This window comes from Triturus cristatus, chromosome 6, assembly GCF_964204655.1.
Source record: "Triturus cristatus chromosome 6, aTriCri1.1, whole genome shotgun sequence".
Taxonomy (NCBI): Eukaryota; Metazoa; Chordata; class Amphibia; order Caudata; family Salamandridae; genus Triturus; species Triturus cristatus.
This window is the reverse complement of record NC_140589.1, coordinates 1,741,479,170-1,741,500,379: the sequence shown is the minus strand read 5'-3', so window position 1 is coordinate 1,741,500,379 and position 21,210 is coordinate 1,741,479,170. Positions and strand designations below refer to the sequence as shown.

At 45.4% G+C, this 21,210-nt stretch overlaps 1 protein-coding gene across 1 annotated transcript in view; it reads right to left on the bottom strand.

The window, feature by feature from the left end:
* Nucleotides 1-8,947: 8,947 nt before the first annotated feature.
* CNIH4 (cornichon family member 4) overlaps nt 8,948-21,210 on the bottom strand; it is a 53,522-nt gene continuing 41,259 nt past the window's right edge. Inside the window, exon 5 of the mRNA XM_085613000.1 lies at nt 8,948-9,163. Coding sequence (XP_085469126.1) covers nt 9,136-9,163 — 28 coding nt within the window. The 3' untranslated portion in view covers nt 8,948-9,135. The remainder of the gene's footprint in view (nt 9,164-21,210) is intronic.

Sequence of the window (21,210 nt, the reverse complement as noted above, 5' to 3'; positions counted from 1 at the left end):
CAGGTGGATGCACGATGGGCAGCGTGTGGGAATTGCAAGGTGATTCAGACTGGGTTATGATCGGACAGTGTGTGGGGTAGCCCCTCCGCCCGGGACACCCAACCCCCTGCTGACTCGCTGAACAGCGAGTAGTCGAGTCGAGACCAGCTGCCGTGTGCTGTGGAGACATGTGTGCCCTCCCGCCTGTCCCAATTCCTGTGGCACCACCCATCAAGCAGTCTCAACTCATCCATTCCTTCAGTAATGATCCGGGCTATTTTAGGGGATTGCCCTCCTCTACCACTGGATTTATCCTTGTTGGGGTCCAGATGCGTGTTAAAATCTCCCCCCCATAGGATTACAGCTTCAGGCCAGGCCTTTAATGTAGAAATGATATAAAAAATACAGGGATCATCTATGTTCGGACCGTAGGTATTAACAATTGTGATTAATTGGCCTGCTAGTGTTGCCTGCACTAAAGCGAAATGCCCAGCGTCATCAGTGTGGGTTTTAAGCATGGTGAATGGGACAGCCCTTTTGATCAATGTGAGCACACCTCGAGAATAAGAGGAATAGGAGGAGGCCAGTCTGTAGCCCGCCCATTTGGACCCAGCTCGCCCATATGTTTGGAGGGGATCAGATGTGTTTCCTGTAATACAGCAATCGTGACGTCATTTGGATCTAAATATGCCAATAACTGGAGTATCTTCTTAGGTGAATTGAGCCCCTGTACATTCCAAGTGAGACAAGTAATTACAGAGTGAGTAGCATGGATATCAGACACAAGCAATATAGTGAACCCAATGCTGTCACAGTGTGGGAGAGCACAATCGAACTGCAATCAATTGCGATGAAATACATAGCCACATAACCAAACCTTTCAACATTTCCCCCTCCTCTGCCACCCCTCACCCACTTCAGCAACCCCAACATGCCAAAGCCATCCCAATCACCCCCAGATAACCCCATAACGGAGTACCAACGTAATGAACAATAGTGGGGAACACCCATGTGGGAGCGCTGGAGCACGTAATCCCTCCCATTGGAATGGGAGGTGGACGAGCAAGACATGGTTGTCAGCCGGTCAAGAATGTGTGGTATGTTAGAAATATGATAGATTAGTTCACAGAGAGTGCTAGCATCATGTATTAATACAAGAAGCGACATGCACCACAGCCTGAAACCCCAAGTGGCTGTCCCGTGCCACAACACCAAGTTCTAGTGCAGTTAGCTAGGATAGAGTCTCGGATGAAAGCAAGATGCAGTGGGGGCGGAGAGCGGCCACCCAACTCACGTGATCCGTATGCATCTTTGTCAAGAGGTCGCCGGGAGGTGCTACCACCATCCTCTGCTTTGGGGGAAGGAGCTCCACTGCGCCTGGCTAGAGTCTTCGCATAGTCCATGGCGGATCCTGGAGTGATGAAGATTTGTGGCTTACCGTTATCCATGACCTGCAGGTGTGCCGGGTAGAGCATGGCGTAAGGAATTTTTGCCGCTATGAGGAGTTTCTTCGCAGGTTGGAACTCATGCCTGGCCTCTTGCACCGCAGCAGTGAAGTCGGGGTAGAACGCAAGAGTGCTGGTGGACTCTGGAAGCCCTGTGATGCGCACATTGTTGTGGCGCGATCTGGCTTCCAAATCCTCGTTGGGGGCTTGTATTACGGCCAAGACCCTCTCCATAGACAATGCCTTGTCAGTGACCTGCCGCAGACCATCTTCTGCATCAGAGATACGTGTCTCGGCCTCTCCAAGACGCATTGCGTGTTTATCTAGTTTCTAAGTCATATGATCCAAGTGCAAGTTCAAATTGTCTATCTTCCTATCGATGGTCTGAAGGCTGGCCTGGACTGCGAGGAGCGTTTTGTCGATATTGGACAGATGGTCCCCAGGTGTGTCGAGTTCAGAGTCCGAGGCAGGCTGTTGGGCGGTTTTCGTGGACCTGCAGGGCTCAAAGATGAGGCGCGATTGACTACGGTCGGATTTCCCCATGGCAGTGAGGCAGCAGTGTGGTGCAGTTGGGCAGGAAGACGACAATTATGCCACAGGCATCTCAGACACTGCGACCCGTAGCCCAGATGCTGGCAGAGAAGGTCCAAAAGAGAAGGCACTACGGAGGGACGTGGCAATGTATACCTCACAAATCCCAGTACAGTCAAAATGGCGGGAAAGCAGGTTGCAGACGAGAAGAAGCCGCAGCTGCAGGAGGGCAGTTATTGTCAGACAGCGCCGTATGCTCGGTATGACAGCAGACGGCCTACAATGTCATTCACTCTGTTGCAAACCACAGACCGTGCTTCAAGGCAACTCGTGCTGGCGCAGTCGGTTGGAGACTCGAGACCAAGGTCCAAAGTGAAAGCAGTGAATGGGTCACGACAGTAGCTTATTCATGGAGATCAGGTGTGACCTTTGAGGCGATGGGTAGGTGTGAGGAAGGCAGAGCGCCTGCAGGTAAGTTGCGGCAGACGACAGCTACAAGTAGAGGCAGGGAGAGCAGCCTCCTTCCAGGCCCCAGGCGCCAAGCAGCACGAAGAGAAGAGCGGCGGTGCTGGGTAATTCATGTGATTGAACAGTGATGTTGCTAGTACTGCACTTAGTCTTTAGACTCCATATTATTTGGGAGAACACATTTTGAAAATGCAACAAAAAGTGTCAAAGGCTTTTCTTTTGCTTGAATTAATCAGTATTTAATAATATTTCTTTAGAAGTTTAAACCTTCCTATTGCTGAAGCAATTTTTTAAAACAGAGAATCAAAATGAAAATAAACACAGTTCATAATAGTAACACCACACCGATTATTCACTCACAACTAACATACTGATCTCACATACCAAACACTCTTGTCCACTCATACGTTCACGCAGGCTATTTTGATCAGGAGATAAACACAAAAAAACAGCGTATTTTACACTCTTTTCTGTTTGGACCACAGAAAAAGAACATTCAGAAAGACATATCAATCTATAAGTGATTCTTATTTGTAGATTTTTCTAGTTCTTGTGTTCTATTGTACAAAGGTCTACGCGTTTCGAGACCCTTGGTTTACTGGGCCTCTCATCAGGACCTGTAAGGGAAGGAAGGAGAAGCCTGTGTAAGTTTTCAGGAGGGCCCCTATACCTCGTTTGCATTGATAGATCGTTTCTGGAAAAATAAAGTTACCTTTGTTTGAATGGAGACTAGCGTTTTAGAATAGTGGGGAAACCTGGGTGAAAAAAGAGTGATAAAAGAGGTGTAATAACATCCATTAAAGCCTGACTCATAAGTATACACTTCGTTGGGAAAATGGCTTACTTTTCAGTGTGGAGGACGGAAGGGGAACGATTGTATCTGTTCAGTTGGGGTGATCTTCAATTGAGTGCTGGGGATAGAGTAAGGGAATTTGTTGAGTATATTGGGGGAACATGATTGATAGCCACGTTATTATTTGTCTTAGGAAATTGGATTAGTTACCTTATTGTGTGGCCGATTGCGGGCGCTTCTTTACCGAACGCTGGGTTTTAGGTCATCATGTTATCGCCGTTTGGGTTGTCTTTGAAGCTGTAAAGGGTTGAGACGCGAGTTATCTTGGGGAAGTTATGACTTCGTACTCTTTGATGCAAAGATGTAGCTGCGGGTCATACCTGCGTTTTAGAGTCGTTGACTTCCACGTTAGTCAGTCAGTTTCTTCTGCGTTTCGAGTCTCGTTGGTGCGGACGTGTACAGCGTCGGCATATTTAATGCGCTTTTGATTGGTGCTCATTATATAGACATAGAAAGAGGGCTTCGTTGTGTCGTTTGATGCGTGCCTTGACCAAATGTATGTTCCCTAAGGCAACTGGCATTCTTATAATGAAAAATGTTGCAAGTTCGGATAATGAATGGGTCTAATGAAGTAATAATGGAGGCGCATGCTAAAAATGGAAAACCTTGTAGCGAAAACCATTGGTGGGTAGAGATTGAATGTAAACAGAGTTGAACAATTTAGAAGGTATCCACCAAAAGTCTGGTAATTAATAAATGTGTGCTTTGTAAGAAGTGCTTGTCTCCAGTTCATTACAATGGGTTTTTTTTTACGTTAAATTGTAGATTTCAGAAGGTTCGTTCAGGCCATTAGTAGCCGTGTTAAATTTGAGGATTAGCATAGCCTCTGTCCTAGAAAGTTTCTGTTCCAAATCGCCGCCTCGTGCATCACGTATCACTTTGGCAAGAACTGTCCATTTTAGATCTTCAATTAGGTGGTTTTTAGTTCGCCAATGATTAACCAATGGAGCTGTTAAAACGTTTTTGTTGATCCGGGATTTATGTTGGGACACTCTGGTTCTGATTTCTTGGCTGGTCTTTCCTATGTATAGGAGGTTGCAAGGGCAACGTATCGCGTAGACCACTGATTTGCTTTTACAATTAGTGAACGATTCGTGTTTCCAATAAATGGAGTTGTGTTCAAAAAGATCTCCTTCAATTGTGGAATCACAGCAAATGCAAGTGCCGCATCGGTGATGGCCTTGGATTGGTTGAAGTCCTACAAAGTCTCGCACAGTAGTAGGTTTCTTTTGCGGCATTGCTGCTCGAACAATTTGGTTGGCAATATTGCGGTCTTTTTTAAAAGCAAACAGTGGATTTTGGTTGAATAAGGCATCCAGATTTTTGATCAAGTGCCAGTTTTGTACGATGCACTTTTTCAACAAGTTTGATTTAGGACAAATTTACCGATGTACTGAGTAAAGGGATTGTTATTGTAGATAAACTTCTCTTCATATTTGGCCATGAAGAGCACCGCCAATTCTGGTGCAAATGGACAACCCATAGCCACTCCTTTGACTTGGAAATAGAATTCGCCGTTGAAGTTGAAATAGTTTTTTTTAAGTGCGAAGTTAGCTAGTTTCATGATGAATTCAGTCGGGACTTTTGGATTTTGTCTTGTTTCCAGATATGATTGGATTACAGAAAGTACCATCTTTTCTAGCAGATACAACAGACTTGATCAACAAATTGTCATTCATAGACTTTGTCCCAAAATCACACCACCTAGTAACACTCGACGTGGTTTCACTATACACACAAATACCTCAGGACGAAGGCCTTTCTGTAATCCAATCATATCTGGAAACAAGACAAAATCCAAAAGTCCCGACTGAATTCATCATGAAACTAGCTAACTTCGCACTTAAAAAAAACTATTTCAACTTCAACGGCGAATTCTATTTCCAAGTCAAAGGAGTGGCTATGGATTGTCCATTTGCACCAGAATTGGCGGTGCTCTTCATGGCCAAATATGAAGAGAAGTTTATCTACAATAACAATCCCTTTACTCAGTACATCGGTAAATGGATTCGTTACATAGATGACGTGTTCATGACTTGGACAGGGTCTCTAGATAATCTAAGAAATTTCCATGACTGGTTAAATAATCGAACCACGGACATACAATTTACTTTAAACCATTCTCAGATCAAAATCGCTTTTCTGGATGTAGAAATCTATCCATCCGACAATGGCCTGGCCACCACCTTGTACAAAAAGACAACCGACAGAAATAAGACCTTACACTTCTCAAGTTACCACCCGAGGAACTTACGCGAAAATTTGCCTTACGGCCAATTCTTGCGCATAAGACGAAATTGTCATTTCAAAGATGAATATATGGCCCATGCCACCACATTGTCTGAAAACTTGAAGAAAAGAGAATACCCCAAGAAACACTTGAAAAGAGCAATGAAAAGAGCTTGGTGGACCCCAAGGGAAGATCTATTACAAAAGACTGAGAGGCAACCACTCCAAAGGATTGTCTGTGTCTCCACATTTTGTCCTAATTCAAACTTGTTGAAAAAGTGCATCGTACAAAACTGGCACTTGATCAAAAATCTGGATGCCTTATTCAACCAAAATCCACTGTTTGCTTTTAAAAAAGACCGCAATATTGCCAACCAAATTGTTCGAGCAGCAATGCCGCAAAAGAAACCTACTACTGTGCGAGACTTTGTAGGACTTCAACCAATCCAAGGCCATCACCGATGCGGCACTTGCATTTGCTGTGATTCCACAATTGAAGGAGATCTTTTCGAACACAACTCCATTTATTGGAAACACGAATCGTTCACTAATTGTAAAAGCAAATCAGTGGTCTACGCGATACGTTGCCCTTGCAACCTCCTATACATAGGAAGGACCTGCCAAGAAATCAGAACCAGAGTGTCCCAACATAAATCCCGGATCAACATAAACGTTTTAACAGCTCCATTGGTTAATCATTGGCGAACTAAAAACCACCTAATTGAAGATCTAAAATGGACAGTTCTTGCCAAAGTGATACGTGATGCACGAGGCGGCGATTTGGAACAGAAACTTTCTAGGACAGAGGCTATGCTAATCCTCAAATTTAACACGGCTACTAATGGCCTGAACGAACTTTCTGAAATCTACAATTTAACGTAAAAAAAACCCCATTGTAATGAACTGGAGACAAGCACTTCTTACAAAGCACACATTTATTAATTACCAGACTTTTGGTGGATACCTTCTACATTGTTCAACTCTGTTTACATTCAATCTCTACCCACCAATGGTTTTCGCTAGAATGTTTTCCATTTTTAGCATGCGCCTCCATTATTACTTCTTAGACCCATTCATTATCCGAACTTGCAACATTTTTCATTATAAGAATGCCATTTGCCTTAGGGAACATACATTTGGTCAAGGCACGCATCAAACGACATAACGAAGCCCTCTTTCTATGTCTATATAATGAGCACCAATCAAAAGAGCATTAAATATGCCGACGCTCTACACGTCAGCACCAACGAGACTCGAAACGCAGAAGAAACTGACTGACTAACGCGGAAGTCAACGACTCTAAAACGCAGGTATGACCCGCAGCTACATCTTTGCATCAAAGAGTACGAAGTCATAACTTCCCCAAGATAACTCGCGTCTCAACCTTTTACAGCTTCAAAGACAATCCAAACGGCGATAACATGATGACCTAAAACCCAGCGTTCGGTAAAGAAGCGCCCGCAATCGGCCACACAATAAGGTAACTAATACAATTTCCTAAGACAAATAAATAACGTGGCTATCAATCATGTTCCCCCAATATACTCAACAAATTCCCTTACTCTATCCCCAGCACTCAATTGAAGATCACCCCAACTGAACAGATACAATCGTTCCCCTTCCGTCCTCCACACTGAAAAGTAAGCCATTTTCCCAACGAAGTGTATACTTAGGAGTCAGGCTTTAATGGATGTTATTACACCTCTTTTATCACTCTTTTTTCACCCAGGTTTCCCCACTATTCTAAAACGCTCGTCTCCATTCAAACAAAGGTAACTTTATTTTTCCAGAAACGATCAATCAATGCAAACGAGGTATAGGGGCCCTCCTGAAAACTTACACAGGCTTCTCCTTCCTTCCCTTACAGGTCCTGATGAGAGGCCCAGTAAACCAAGGGTCTCGAAACGCGTAGACCTTGTACAAAGGACCACAAGAACTAGAAAAACTAACAAATAAGAATCACTTATAGATTGATATGTCTTTCTGAATGTTCTTTTTCTGTGGTCCAAACAGAAAAGAGTGTAAAATACGCTGTTTTTTTGTGTTTATCTCCTGATCAAAATAGCCTGCGTGAACGTATGAGTGGACAAGAGTGTTTGGTATGTGAGATCAGTATGTTAGTTGTGAGTGAATAATCGGTGTGGTGTTACTATTATGAACTCTGTGTTTATTTTCATTTTGATTATCGGTTTTAAAAAATTGCTTTGGCAATAAGAAGGTTTAAACTTCTAAAGAAATATTATTAAATACTGATTAATTCAAGCAAAAGAAAAGCCTTTGACACTTTTTGTTGCATTTTCAAAATGTGTTCTCCCAAATAATATGGAGTCTAAAGACTAAGTGCAGTACTAGCAACATCACTGTTCAATCTAATAGAGGCTCAGCTTTACTGCCTCCAGCCTACCTCCAATCTTGGTCGGGGTAATTCATGTGGGCGCTATCAGAGTCGGCAGGCTGAAGCGTGGCTGACTAGACATGGGGGTTGTGGGTCAGATGGCTGCTGGGACCACCCAGTGCTGGCGGCCTTCAACGTCAATGCAGTCCCGTGATCAGGCGTGTGTCGCAGAGCGTGGTGCAGCTGGCGGGCTGATATCGCCAGGCAGAGAGGGGCCTCAAGCTGGAATCAAAGTCTAGGGAGGGCAGGGCACCCACACCGCACCAATGCCTGCAGCAGCGCGCGCCAGCCCAGCCCGCAAGCGCTAGATGGCAACGGTGGAGGCACTGGTAGCCCGCGACCCTCGGGCAGACCATCGCCCGGGACGAGACCTAGGGGAGGGCGCACACCTCAGCAAGCCTGCCAGGGAGGTCATATCGAGGCGCCTGGTACCCCCGCCCGCACAGTCCTTCAACCCGAGGCCGAGTCACCGGAGCCCCCCACACCACCCTCCAGAGCCAGGCAGAGCGGCGCAGCACTCACCGCAGTCACGATCGGCCCCAGGTCACCATCCGGCCGTGCAGGCCCAGAATAGGATCAGGCCCCTCTCACTGGCGGCAGAGGTCGCAGATGGCAGCGCCGCCCATAAAAAAGCTGCCCACCGATCTCCAGCACAATGCCGTTGGTGTTTAGGTGCCGACTGTCTACAGGGCTGCAGGATATTGGGCAGATGGTCGGCTCGGCCGGTGGAGCCACTCTAACAAGCGGCCATCTTGCCTGGCGCCCTCTAGCGCCTCCCGTTGAAATTGTTGATTGACTAGATCCAAGAAGTATTTTACTGCTAAACAATTTTAGGCTTTTGTTATACAGGGTGGGAATGATCTTTTTAAACCATATCTAGGCTTAAACTGAATATCTATTTAAAACGTGTGGTTTCCTTATCACTGTGTGGATAATTATCTTAATAGGTCTCATTAAAAAAACATGTTATGCTCTTTAGAGGTTTTAAATCTAACACACAAACACATAGAATATATCTATCTATCTGGAAAAGGATAACAAAACACATTTACTCATTTTTAAATACTTTATATGTTAAAAATACAGCCACCAAAAAATAGTTTTTGTTCAAAGAGGGAAAAAAATATACTGCATAATGACACTTTGAAGACAGGCATGTTGCATGTTCTCAGTCTCCGTGCGGGATATTCTTCAGGAGTGCCATCTTACAAATAGACAATTCTTGTAATCCTTGCTCATTCATTTATCAAGGACAGGATCATACTAAAGGAAGGAACGGGAGAGAAGAAAACGGGCATCAGTATAATTTGTACATGAAACACATTTTCCTCACACCAGTTTAAACTGTAAATGGTCAAGTGGCATTTCAGAATTTATTCAAGCAAGTCCCTTTACCAACCAACACAGCCGAAGACAACCCATAGTCTGGTTACTCCCCCTCAATTTAATAATACGTTTTTCATAAGGCAGCTCATGGACTGTGGCATGAGCAATTCAAGCGTAAGCCGGGTCTGGTGGCTCAGTGGACTAATCTGGTGGCTCAGTGGACTAATGCGTCCACAAGAGGGGCCTGTGTTTGACCTCATGGTCACAGGTTCAAATCGCAGTGGGTCCACTCAGCCTTTCATCCATCTGAGGTCTATAAAATGAGTGCCATTGAGTTGCGTGACAATAAACATCTGTTATTCAGCCCCAAGATACCTCTGGGTGAACGTGTGCTTTACAAATACAAATGTTATGTTATGTTAAGCAGTAACACCTAACACCTGAAATACGGAAATTGAACATTTGTTGAGTTCTGTAAATTTTTATGTGCGTTTATTCAAGTTTAAGACCTTGTTTTATGGTCAAATGTCTTTACTTATTTTTCCACATTCAAACCTTTATCACTCTGTACTTAACTGCATTTGCAATTCCCAAACACTCAAATTGTAAAGTAGACACTCGCGTTTGAAGACACTCTAACGAATTTGCCTGTGAGAAGCATTTGGTGTCTCCTCAGATGTCTCTTAAGAAGAGATCCTATTGATAGCAGTATTTGCCTTAGGCATCCAGGTCAATACAAATTTGTAACATTTTAAATGCCGTGGAAAAGACCGACTTTAAGAGTGTCCAAAATTAGCAACATTGTGTGCTTCTGACTTATGCCATCATACCAATGTAGTTTTCTAAAAACCCATGCCATTTCCTAACTTTTTTCGTTTTTGCACGAAGGACTATTTTGGTTGCTAAATGAGAATTAACAAATGTGAATGTGGCAGCAACAATACATCATAGCCAGCCCATCACACTTCCCGATATTGTTCCAGTCTCATGACAGGCTAGGAGGTAGGAGTGTAGGATCCTGGCCGGGCTGTGGTCTTCAACCTGTGGCATTCTGAAAATCACACGATGACAGACACAGGCAGGTTCAGTTGTCCTCCGAGGGAGCGACAGGACACAAAAGGTAAAACGGGTCTCTTCTGGTTGCTAGATGTGTGGGCCCTTTTTTCCACAAATGGGGGTCGGAAAATAAAGCCTCTTTAAAATGATAGTCCTGCAGATTTCTTATACTGCAGCGGAGGCCTGTACCAGTTTCACTCAGATGGGCGCTTTTGTTTTCCTGCATGCTTTTCTCTGGGATATAACAGCATGCTGGGAGCAGGTAAGATGGCTTTGTTTGGGGTAATGTAATTTTTTCCCGTTTTTCAGATGGAGCCTAAAGAAATGGGTAAACACAAAAAAAACAACAAAAAAACCCTAGACGCATAAACCCTTCATCAAGTGATAACTCAAAATCCAGGTCCAACTCCACGCTCACGAAGAGGGCTAGAAGATCTAGGGATCCTGAAGGACATTACTCCTGAGGAAATAGTTAAGAGAAGTTTGCTAAACACCTTGGATGGGATGCAAGACCTCCCTAGGTGTCTTCATCTGACAATGATGATGAAGAAGAGGAAGATGTCATTCTGGTACCTGGGCTGGAAGGAAAATAAACTGATATGGAAGTGCTGAGATTTAAGAAGAGTGTGAATGAATATAGGATTCCCAGAGACTGATTTTGCTTCAATCTCGGTAGAAACAGTACTGAGACAATTTGTGAAGTTGCAGATGCCAAGGTTCCCTATCCACCAGTTCAAGTTTCCAGAATCCGTGTCAGTGGATTCCTTGCTGGCCAGTCTTGTCGGACACGCTGTCATGGCATAAGAAAATGTGATGAAATACCCGATAGTCAAGAAGAGAGATCCATCTTTGAATGAAGCATATGCTGAAGCTAACCCAGGGTGGGATTTATGGAGTGTACACCAGTCAATCAATGCTGTACAACTTCATGGAGCTATTCAAGGTTGTCCAAGGAGGACATTAATGTTCCACTCTCATTGAGAGTTTGTAGAAACAAGCAGAGATTATATCAGATATTTCATATGATGTGGTAAGGGAAGCAGCCTTGTCAGACGGAGCACCAATGGCGGCACAAAGAAAAGTGTTCCTGAGACTGGCACATGGATTATGCACAGAAGAATGCTGCTCTACACATGCCCTTTGAACACCCTAAACTCTTTGGACCAGAGCTGGATGAGAAACAGCACATGATATTGAAGAAGTAGAAACATTCTTTAGCTTTCAGTCAATCCCAGTCTTTGTTCTCCTCCTCGTCTGGTTTCAAGTCAGATAAGTCATTTAGACAAAATCTTAGTAGGTAGGTAACATTCAAGGTGAAAGAAAACAAAAAGGAAAACCTTTCAAAGCTCAAATTGACAAAAGTTAACTTTCTCCAATGATGGAATTTCAAAGGTCTGGGCTATGCCGGAAAAGGCCTAGATAGGCCTGTTGGAGGAAGGATTGCTCACTTCCCGGAAGCCTGGAAACAAAATACATCCTGCGGAGAGATGTTGGAGTCACTGAAAACATCTATCCAATCTTTAAGTAGCAAGAATGCTATAAAAGAGGTTGCCGAACACCAAAAAAGAAACAAGAGTAAGACTCTAGAAAGGGTAAAAATCATGGCAGAACGTCTGTAAGCTCATGGTCTCATTCAGAATTATGCAACATATCAGCTGGTCCCCTTCCAAGAGAGCGTGTTTATATGAGCCCTCTTGGACACAGTAAAAGGAATGGTCTATCTCCGTCAGAACAGGGTAGAGAGGTGGAGACAGACTGTACGTCTTCTTCTCAGACAAGAGAAAGCATCAGTAAGATTATGGCTGAAAGTTCAAGGACACATCGCTTCATGTTTATTTGTTTTTCCTTGTGCAAGGTTTCACATGAGACCTTCAGTATATCATCATCTCTTAAGTTTTGGAGACTGTTATTGAAGGAATAGGAGAGGAAAATTCCTTTCACAAGGCAAATCTCGAGCTTCCTTATTGGCACAAGACATCCTCTCTAACCAAGGGTTTCCATTTGAATCCCAACCCGCCCTATGTCGTGACAAAAGATGCCAGTCTAGCAGGATGGAGAGCAGTTCTGGAGGCTCTCACAGCTCAAGTAAAATGGTATTAGAAGCAAAAACAACACTGATAGAATTGGAGACAACTATTGGCAATCTGGGAAGCTTTGAAGACATGTCAAGACAGACGTGAACATCAACACATGCTCATTCAGATGTACAGCTATGTTGGAATGGCTTACATCAACAGACTGGGAGGCGAAATCATCCTCTTTGAATTTGGCAGCATTAAAGATAGGGAAGTGAGCACAGAAGTTCCTTTGACCTTTAAAAGCCATGGGCAAAGGGCAGGGCAACGTCCAAGCAGACTTTTTGAGCCGGACGTTTCGAACCTCTCAGGAACTGTGCCCATCAAAGAGATATTCAGGGAGATATGCCGCAGATTTGGAGAACGTCCCTACATCAGTTACATCTGTTTGCCTACTCCAAAAACACACAGCTGGAGAACTTTTGCACTCAGTTTCCAAAAGTGATTGTTTGGGAGAGTGGACGCTCTAGTAACTCAGTGGTCCAGATGACTTCTTCAGGTCTTCCCTCCTTTCCCTCCAATTCCAAGTTGTTAAAAATTCTGAATGAACAAAATAAGTGGTGGCAATGGTTCCCTTAAGGACAAGGAGATCCTGGCTCCCTCTGCTCCCATCAATGTCTCTTATCTCACTGAAAAATACCAGCATTTCCTTCACCTCTAGTAAATCATCAGTCTCTAGATCATTTGACTCCTTCACTTTGGAAGTTGAGACAGTTAGGTTAAGATCTAAAGCAGTTTCTGAACATCTAACTGCTGTAATTCGGCAGTTGAGACATCCTTTTACTTTGTCAGCTTATTCTGGACATTGAAAATGGTGCTCAGGAAAACAGTGCCCAATTAGTTGAGAAATTGGAATGGTTTTGCAATTCATATTGGATGGAATCAACAAGGGTTTATGAGTTGCAACAGTAAGAACTCAGTGGGCAGGGATAACATTATTTTAAGAACCCAGTGTAAGTTTTCCAGATAATGGAGATTTAGACTTCTTCAAACTTCTCTAAATCGTTCATTCATTCTTTCCTCCATGGCATGTTCCTTTGGTTCTTAAATCTTTTAAAGGGTTTCCTTTTGAAGCTTTAGCAATTGTAGAGCTAAAATGGCTTACTGAAAGTAGTGATACTTGTGGCAATAACGTCAGTCAGGACAATTGGTGAATTGGGTGCCTTGTGCAACCCCCATGGTTGAGGATTTTGGAAGATGGAATTGTGCGAACGTGTAATCCAGGTTACGTGTAATCCAGGTTTCTCGCTAAAGTTCTATATGTGTCTTACAGAGAGCAGGAAATGTTGCTTCCCTCTTTTTCTCTAATCCCTCTTCTCAGGAAGAAAACCTGCTGGTGTAGTTAGTGTGTTACAGACATTTCAAGATGAGAGTTAAACTTATGTTCGGTGAAGTCAACCAGGGTAGCAAAGCATATGGCATTTCTATAAGTAGGTGGATCAGGGAAACCATCTTAGGGTTGGGTCTTCTAGGGTCCCCCTTCCAGATAAGATACAGGGCAGATCAACCACTGGAGTAGCAGCCTCTCATGCTTATTTAAAGGTGTTTCGTTAGCTGCGATCTGTCAGGCAGGAGCCTGGGGAACTCTTTACACCTTTATGAGGCATTACAGAATACAGGGTGTAGGGGTGACAGCTGATAGCTTTGGACACAACGTTTTGGAATCAGTAATTGATGCAGGATTCTTTAGAAGGACTTTGTTTCATTTGCAATTAAACTATTAAAATTTCTGGGCAGTAACAGTGATGTTTGTTAATAATTTTTGTTATCTTTGGCCAGTATGGCTTTGCTATTCCTTACCGGTAATCTTCATTTACCTCAGTCCACAGCATCCTCGTCACAGTCATTAAAGGCCAATCCACCCTCCCCTGAGCTTCGGGCCTCAGAGGGCTTGGTAGTTTAGGAAAAGTGATGGGCTGGTTTTGACGTATACCACCTATAAGGAGTGGCATTATGTCATTCACTCCTACTTCCTTGCTTTGGTCCAGGTGATTAGGTGAAATCACCTCACAAGTATTGACTGTGACAAGGACACCATGGACGAAGGATAGAAAAGATTACCGCTAAGTAATCTGGGCAATAAGATTGCAATTAAAGAACTATTTATATGATTTATGGGAAAAATATCTGAAGGAACGCAGCAGCTTCATATTTATAGGCGAGTCTTTCATACACTGCGGGAGACTCAACCAGTGGATGCAAAGGTACTTAAGATCTTTGTGTTCTAGGTATAAGAGACCACAGGAACTGGATTTATGTTGTGGTGCTTTGTGGTGCTTGAGATGCTTCACTTTTACACAAACCTTCTGCACTAAATTCTCTTATCACATTTTTCTGGTTGGTGGTGTGAGTTCTCAGAGAACTTTGATGCACCAGGGGGGTCATCAGCAGGTGACCATTCTTTATGACTGCATGAGCAACTGCTAAATTCAACATAGCCGATTTGGGATATTTTATCTTTCTCTCTAGCCTGGAAGGAGTCTTTGAAAGTCCTGGGGACGCGCTCTTTGAACCTACCACTGCCACAACTTCGAACCAGGCTCGCCGTGAGGGGAACGGCTTCTTCAACGGGGCCAAAAGGAACTTTGCTCGATCTGGGACACCGCCGGGAGGCGGCGGAACTACATTTCCCAGCACCCTCAGCTCCGGGCGCCTGCCGCTGATGTCATCAGGCAGCGCCCGGGCTGTATAAATTACACACAGGCCCCACGCAGCGCGGGACGCGCTCTTTGAACCTACCACTGCCACAACTTCGAACCAGGCTCGCCGTGAGGGGAACGGCTTCTTCAACGGGGCCAAAAGGAACTTTGCTCGATCTGGGACACCGCCGGGAGGCGGCGGAACTACATTTCCCAGCACCCTCAGCTCCGGGCGCCTGCCGCTGATGTCATCAGGCAGCGCCCGGGCTGTATAAATTACACACAGGCCCCACGCAGCGCGGGACGCGCTCTTTGAACCTACCACTGCCACAACTTCGAACCAGGCTCGCCGTGAGGGGAACGGCTTCTTCAACGGGGCCAAAAGGAACTTTGCTCGATCTGGGACACCGCCGGGAGGCGGCGGAACTACATTTCCCAGCACCCTCAGCTCCGGGCGCCTGCCGCTGATGTCATCAGGCAGCGCCCGGGCTGTATAAATTACACACAGGCCCCACGCAGCGCGGGACGCGCTCTTTGAACCTACCACTGCCACAACTTCGAACCAGGCTCGCCGTGAGGGGAACGGCTTCTTCAACGGGGCCTAAAGGAACTTTGCTCGATCTGGGACACCGCCGGGAGGCGGCGGAACTACATTTCCCAGCACCCTCAGCTCCGGGCGCCTGCCGCTGATGTCATCAGGCAGCGCCCGGGCTGTATAAATTACACACAGGCCCCACGCAGCGCGGGACGCGCTCTTTGAACCTACCACTGCCACAACTTCGAACCAGGCTCGCCGTGAGGGGAACGGCTTCTTCAACGGGGCCAAAAGGAACTTTGCTCGATCTGGGACACCGCCGGGAGGCGGCGGAACTACATTTCCCAGCACCCTCAGCTCCGGGCGCCTGCCGCTGATGTCATCAGGCAGCGCCCGGGCTGTATAAATTACACACAGGCCCCACGCAGCGCGGGACGCGCTCTTTGAACCTACCACTGCCACAACTTCGAACCAGGCTCGCCGTGAGGGGAACGGCTTCTTCAACGGGGCCAAAAGGAACTTTGCTCGATCTGGGACACCGCCGGGAGGCGGCGGAACTACATTTCCCAGCACCCTCAGCTCCGGGCGCCTGCCGCTGATGTCATCAGGCAGCGCCCGGGCTGTATAAATTACACACAGGCCCCACGCAGCGCGGGACGCGCTCTTTGAACCTACCACTGCCACAACTTCGAACCAGGCTCGCCGTGAGGGGAACGGCTTCTTCAACGGGGCCTAAAGGAACTTTGCTCGATCTGGGACACCGCCGGGAGGCGGCGGAACTACATTTCCCAGCACCCTCAGCTCCGGGCGCCTGCCGCTGATGTCATCAGGCAGCGCCCGGGCTGTATAAATTACACACAGGCCCCACGCAGCGCGGGACGCGCTCTTTGAACCTACCACTGCCACAACTTCGAACCAGGCTCGCCGTGAGGGGAACGGCTTCTTCAACGGGGCCAAAAGGAACTTTGCTCGATCTGGGACACCGCCGGGAGGCGGCGGAACTACATTTCCCAGCACCCTCAGCTCCGGGCGCCTGCCGCTGATGTCATCAGGCAGCGCCCGGGCTGTATAAATTACATACAGGCCCCACGCAGCGCGGGACGCGCGCGGGCAGCGCCCGGGCGAAGCCCGGGCCAAGGGCGGGCCCGTTTTAGCCCGTTCTAGACTGTGAGAGACTGGACTGGGCCACCCCTCTTTCCCCCATCCTCAAATTTACATGGGGTAAGACGATATATATTTTTTATTGAAAGTGAAATTACCTTATTACAGTTACTATCAGGGTAGATCTGTACAGGATTTGCCAGATTATAATGTCGAGACAAAAAACACCTGCCACCCTGGCAAATACAATGGATAATTATTTGGTCCAGGTGGTGGCAAAGATTAATAATGTTCGGAGGTCTTCCCTGGGACTTATGGATTCCCCACCTTGTGCCCAAATTAACCAATCAGGGATATTTCAGTCTGCTAGAGATGAAATTGTTACCAATGACCCGATTGAGCTCCCTTATGACTCCTCTATAACAAATGTATCCACGCCTTCTACTCTTCAACAACTCGATCCTATTGTTGATTTACTTATCTTAGAAGAGCCAAACCAATCCGACACAATTGTGGAGCTAGATCCTGAGAGCAATACTCCTCCCACTCCTGTCCCTGCACCAAGAGTTAAAAAAGGGATTACTAAGGAACCTCCTAGAAGAGGTGGCCTACGTTCCTGTAAAACTAAATCTGTAACCCCACCAAGAAGAGTAAAGAAAAGGGTGGAAGAAGGGATAAGGGAAGAAGAGATCGAAAGTGTAGATTGGGAGGATACCTTTTTAAATAAGCTCATGGGAGCACTGGAGTCTAAGTTATCAGGGCTAATGAAACCTCTTATATCAAAAGTAGACCAATTAGCTAATAAAGTTAATAAACTAGAGACCCTCCTAAGAAAAACCAATGAGGGGATGGGGGAAATATCAAACCTAATAATATCCAAATTTGAACATATAGATGCTGCAGGGAAATCACTTGGGGGTACTACAAATACAGGCCTACAAATTCCATCTGACCATATTCATCAAGCCTGCTCTGGACATGGTGAGACTCCTAATACTGCCCCAACATTAGAAACAGCACAACCAGTAGGCAATACTATCACTGAGACTCTTAATCCAGAAACTGGCCCAGTTGAATTAATTGTTGAAGCCTCCCCCATGATCCTAGTACTCGCAAACACACCAATGTTGAAAACAGGGCAGACCGAGTCCTCGGACTCCCTACGAAATAAGGCTTTGCAGTGGCTTAGCAATAATATGCACATATCCCCTTGGGGCAAGGTAAAACTATCTGATGATCTGCTCACAGCAAGAAGGGTTAAGTGGATAGGCACAAAGGAAAAGACATTTCAAGGGGATTGTGTGGTTTTGAGTTTTAAGGGTCCTGAAGCTCTACCTGATGTCCTACGGAACATCTTCCCTCCACAACTTAGAACAGCAGAAATAATACCACTGACACTGGATTTCTTCTATAGTAGAAGAGGACTAATAGCTAAACCTAGCACATTAAGAACAAAGTGGACAGTTGTGGGAAATAGAAGGGCCAGGACTGACCAATCAAGCGAGTGGGGGTTGAGGTTGGATAATCACTACTCCGTGCTATCTGACCTAAACGAGTGTGATTGACTCGCATGTGTTCTTCCTGTCGCCCCTGAACTCCAGCTGCACCAGGGACATGATAGGTCACTGATTTTTATTGAGCCTGTACTAGATGAATTGACTCCGGCCTCTAAGACATCTCCCACTCCCTCCCAAGAGGATCTAAATGGAGTCTGGATGGGACAAAAAAGAACACTAGAGGCAATTGAGAATCCACCAATATTGAATAGTGACCTAGTGCCAGGTATAGAACCTGAAGATCGTATATACACTTCTGCCATTGACCAGATCCAGCACCAACTGGACATATTGCCATTATCTATTATTTCTTGGAATATAGCTGGCATTGCAAACAAGCTAAATATCCCAGATTGGGTCGATTTTATCGACCTGTACGATATAATAATGTTGCAAGAAACTTGGGCGCTCACCCCAATTTTCCGACAAGGATATCTGAACTTTTATGTCCCAGCCATAAGAAACCGAGTGGGTCGACACTCTGGGGGCCTGTTAATTTGGGTACGACAAACATTGAATTGCTCAGTCAAACGAAGGTCCATACCCTCTAATGATATCCTAGCTCTTGACATTAGCTGGCAAAATGGCCAACAACTAGCCCTGTTCAATCTCTACTCCAGGGGAGTTGGTAGGGGTAAACCATCAGAGACCCTAACGACCCTTGAGCATTATATTGAAATGCTACCAGTGCTTCCCCATGTAATAATAGGCGGGGATTTTAACACCACCTTCGAACCTTTGGGCGAAGAGGATAGGACACTGGCCGAAGATGAGGATACCAAGTGGATAATTCCCCAACTGGATATCCCAGTCATTAGAAAATGGAGCACAGTAGCAATCCAACTGAAGAGTCTTTGTTTATCAAGAGGCCTTAGAGCAGTAAATGGACGGGCATCCTCTGACTTAATGGGGAAAAACACATTTGACAATGGTCGTGCAGCCAGCAGAATAGACTATATACTACTGGACGTAAGGGCTTGGGATAAATTGGTGGACATGGAAGTGAAAGACAAAATAGAAAGTGATCACAATCCACTGTGCCTGACACTCCATCCCTACCATGAAATGTCCGATCTCCCAAGAGGGAACCAAATGGTGACGCAAGATCTTGTAAGCTCAAACAATCTTCGCCACCTGAAGTGGAGTATGCTCTTGGAAGATGTTGACAACTTAGAGACTCTAAAGGAATTAGTGGCGACTGAGGTATCTAAGATAAAGTGCCATTATGGGAGGACTGATTTTACAGACTACATGATGGCTGCTCACGAGAAACTATTTTCAAAAATCCAAAGTTTCTTTGTTAAAACGGTAGCCCCAAATAAAAAGAAAAAAGTCCAAGAGAGTAAAGGATGGTATGACAGGAGTTGCAGGATATCACGAGACAACCTTAGCGTGGAACTGAGAACAGGAAATGCAGCAGCAGTAAGGTTGGCAAGAAACCAGTATAGACAGGCCCAAAAATTGGCAAAGAAGCGTTGGGATGAGGTTTATTGGCGCGAACTCAAGGAGGCGTGTGCCTCTAAGGATTCTAAGCGCTTTTGGTCCACAGTAAAATGGGATAAGGGTGGCACAGCACCCCATCCTATGAACCATGTTCCGAAAAGCAATTGGGTGGAATATTTCCAACCACAGTATGCCTGTAATCCCATATTTTCCATTGGTTGTCCGCCTCCACAAGTCTTTTACAAATCTCCAATATTTGATGAAAAGGATGTGAGTATTGTACTGGATTGTGTGGCCGGGGGCAAAGCTCCAGGCATGGACGGAATTCCGGCTGATATATTTTTATCGGATCGTAATTCCTGGTGTACATACCTTGCATTGCTGGCTAATGCGGTGGCAATGGGAGGGAAAGTGCCTGCCTCTTGGAAGGGAGCCGAAATCATTCCCATATTTAAAAAAGGTGATAGAACCCTGGCCAAAAATTATAGACCCATTAGTTTGATTGATACAGCACAAAAACTAATGGGCCGATTAGTCCAAAATAAACTGCAGCAATGGATCAACGAAAACAATATTTTGTCATCTTACCAAGCTGGATTTCGTCCTCTAACTAGCAGCGTTGATCAAGTCCTCCACTTCTTAACCATCTACTGGAGAAATGTTACCCTAAAGAAGGGGACATTGTATGCAGTTTTTGTGGACCTAAAAGCCGCTTTCGACTTGGTCCCCAGAGAGAAACTTTGGCAGACCTTGGCGGACGTGGGCTTAAGCCAGGAATTGCTCACACTCCTTGTTCGTCTCCACGAAAATAATTTTGCAAGAATAAGGTGGGGCAAGCAAGGAGAAGTAACTGATCCCTTTCCGGTAGAACGTGGGGTGAGGCAAGGGTGTGTCCTAGCACCGACTCTCTTCTCAATTTATATAAACGGCATTGTTGAGCATCTAGAGAAGATTGCTAGTGACGCCCCAGTAATCGCAGGCTCTCGTGTACCTATCCTCATGTTCGCAGATGACACGCTCCTACTTTCCCGCACTCCCAGTGGGCTCCAAAAAGTGGTTGATGCATTTGGTATATTTTGCGACGAGAGGGGCCTTGAACTGAACACCTCCAAAACAAAATTCATGTGCCTCAACCAGCAGTCCACCTTTAAAGGTGTAATAAAATATAAAGGTACACCCCTAGAAAGGGTGGACTCTTTCTCTTACCTAGGCATCACTCTCCAAGGAAAAATGAGTTGGAAGCCACACATAACCACAACTTTACTGAAGTTTAGGCAGCTAGCAGGCGCAATTACCCTAAAACATCGCTCCTCGCTGACAAAGCCAGTAAATTGTGTGTTGGAAATATATTCTATGAAAGTATTAGGGGCTTGTTTATATGGTTCTGAACTATGGGGGTTTTCTAATTTGAGAGAACTGGGCCGAGCAGAAAACAGGTTTTTACGAGGTATTGTGATGGTCCCCCAAAGCACACCCATAATCCCACTAAAATTGGATATGGGAAGAAAAGGAATAGAGGACATAGCGAGGCTACGCCCTCTCCTATATTGGAGACGGATTATGGTGACCCCAGAATTGA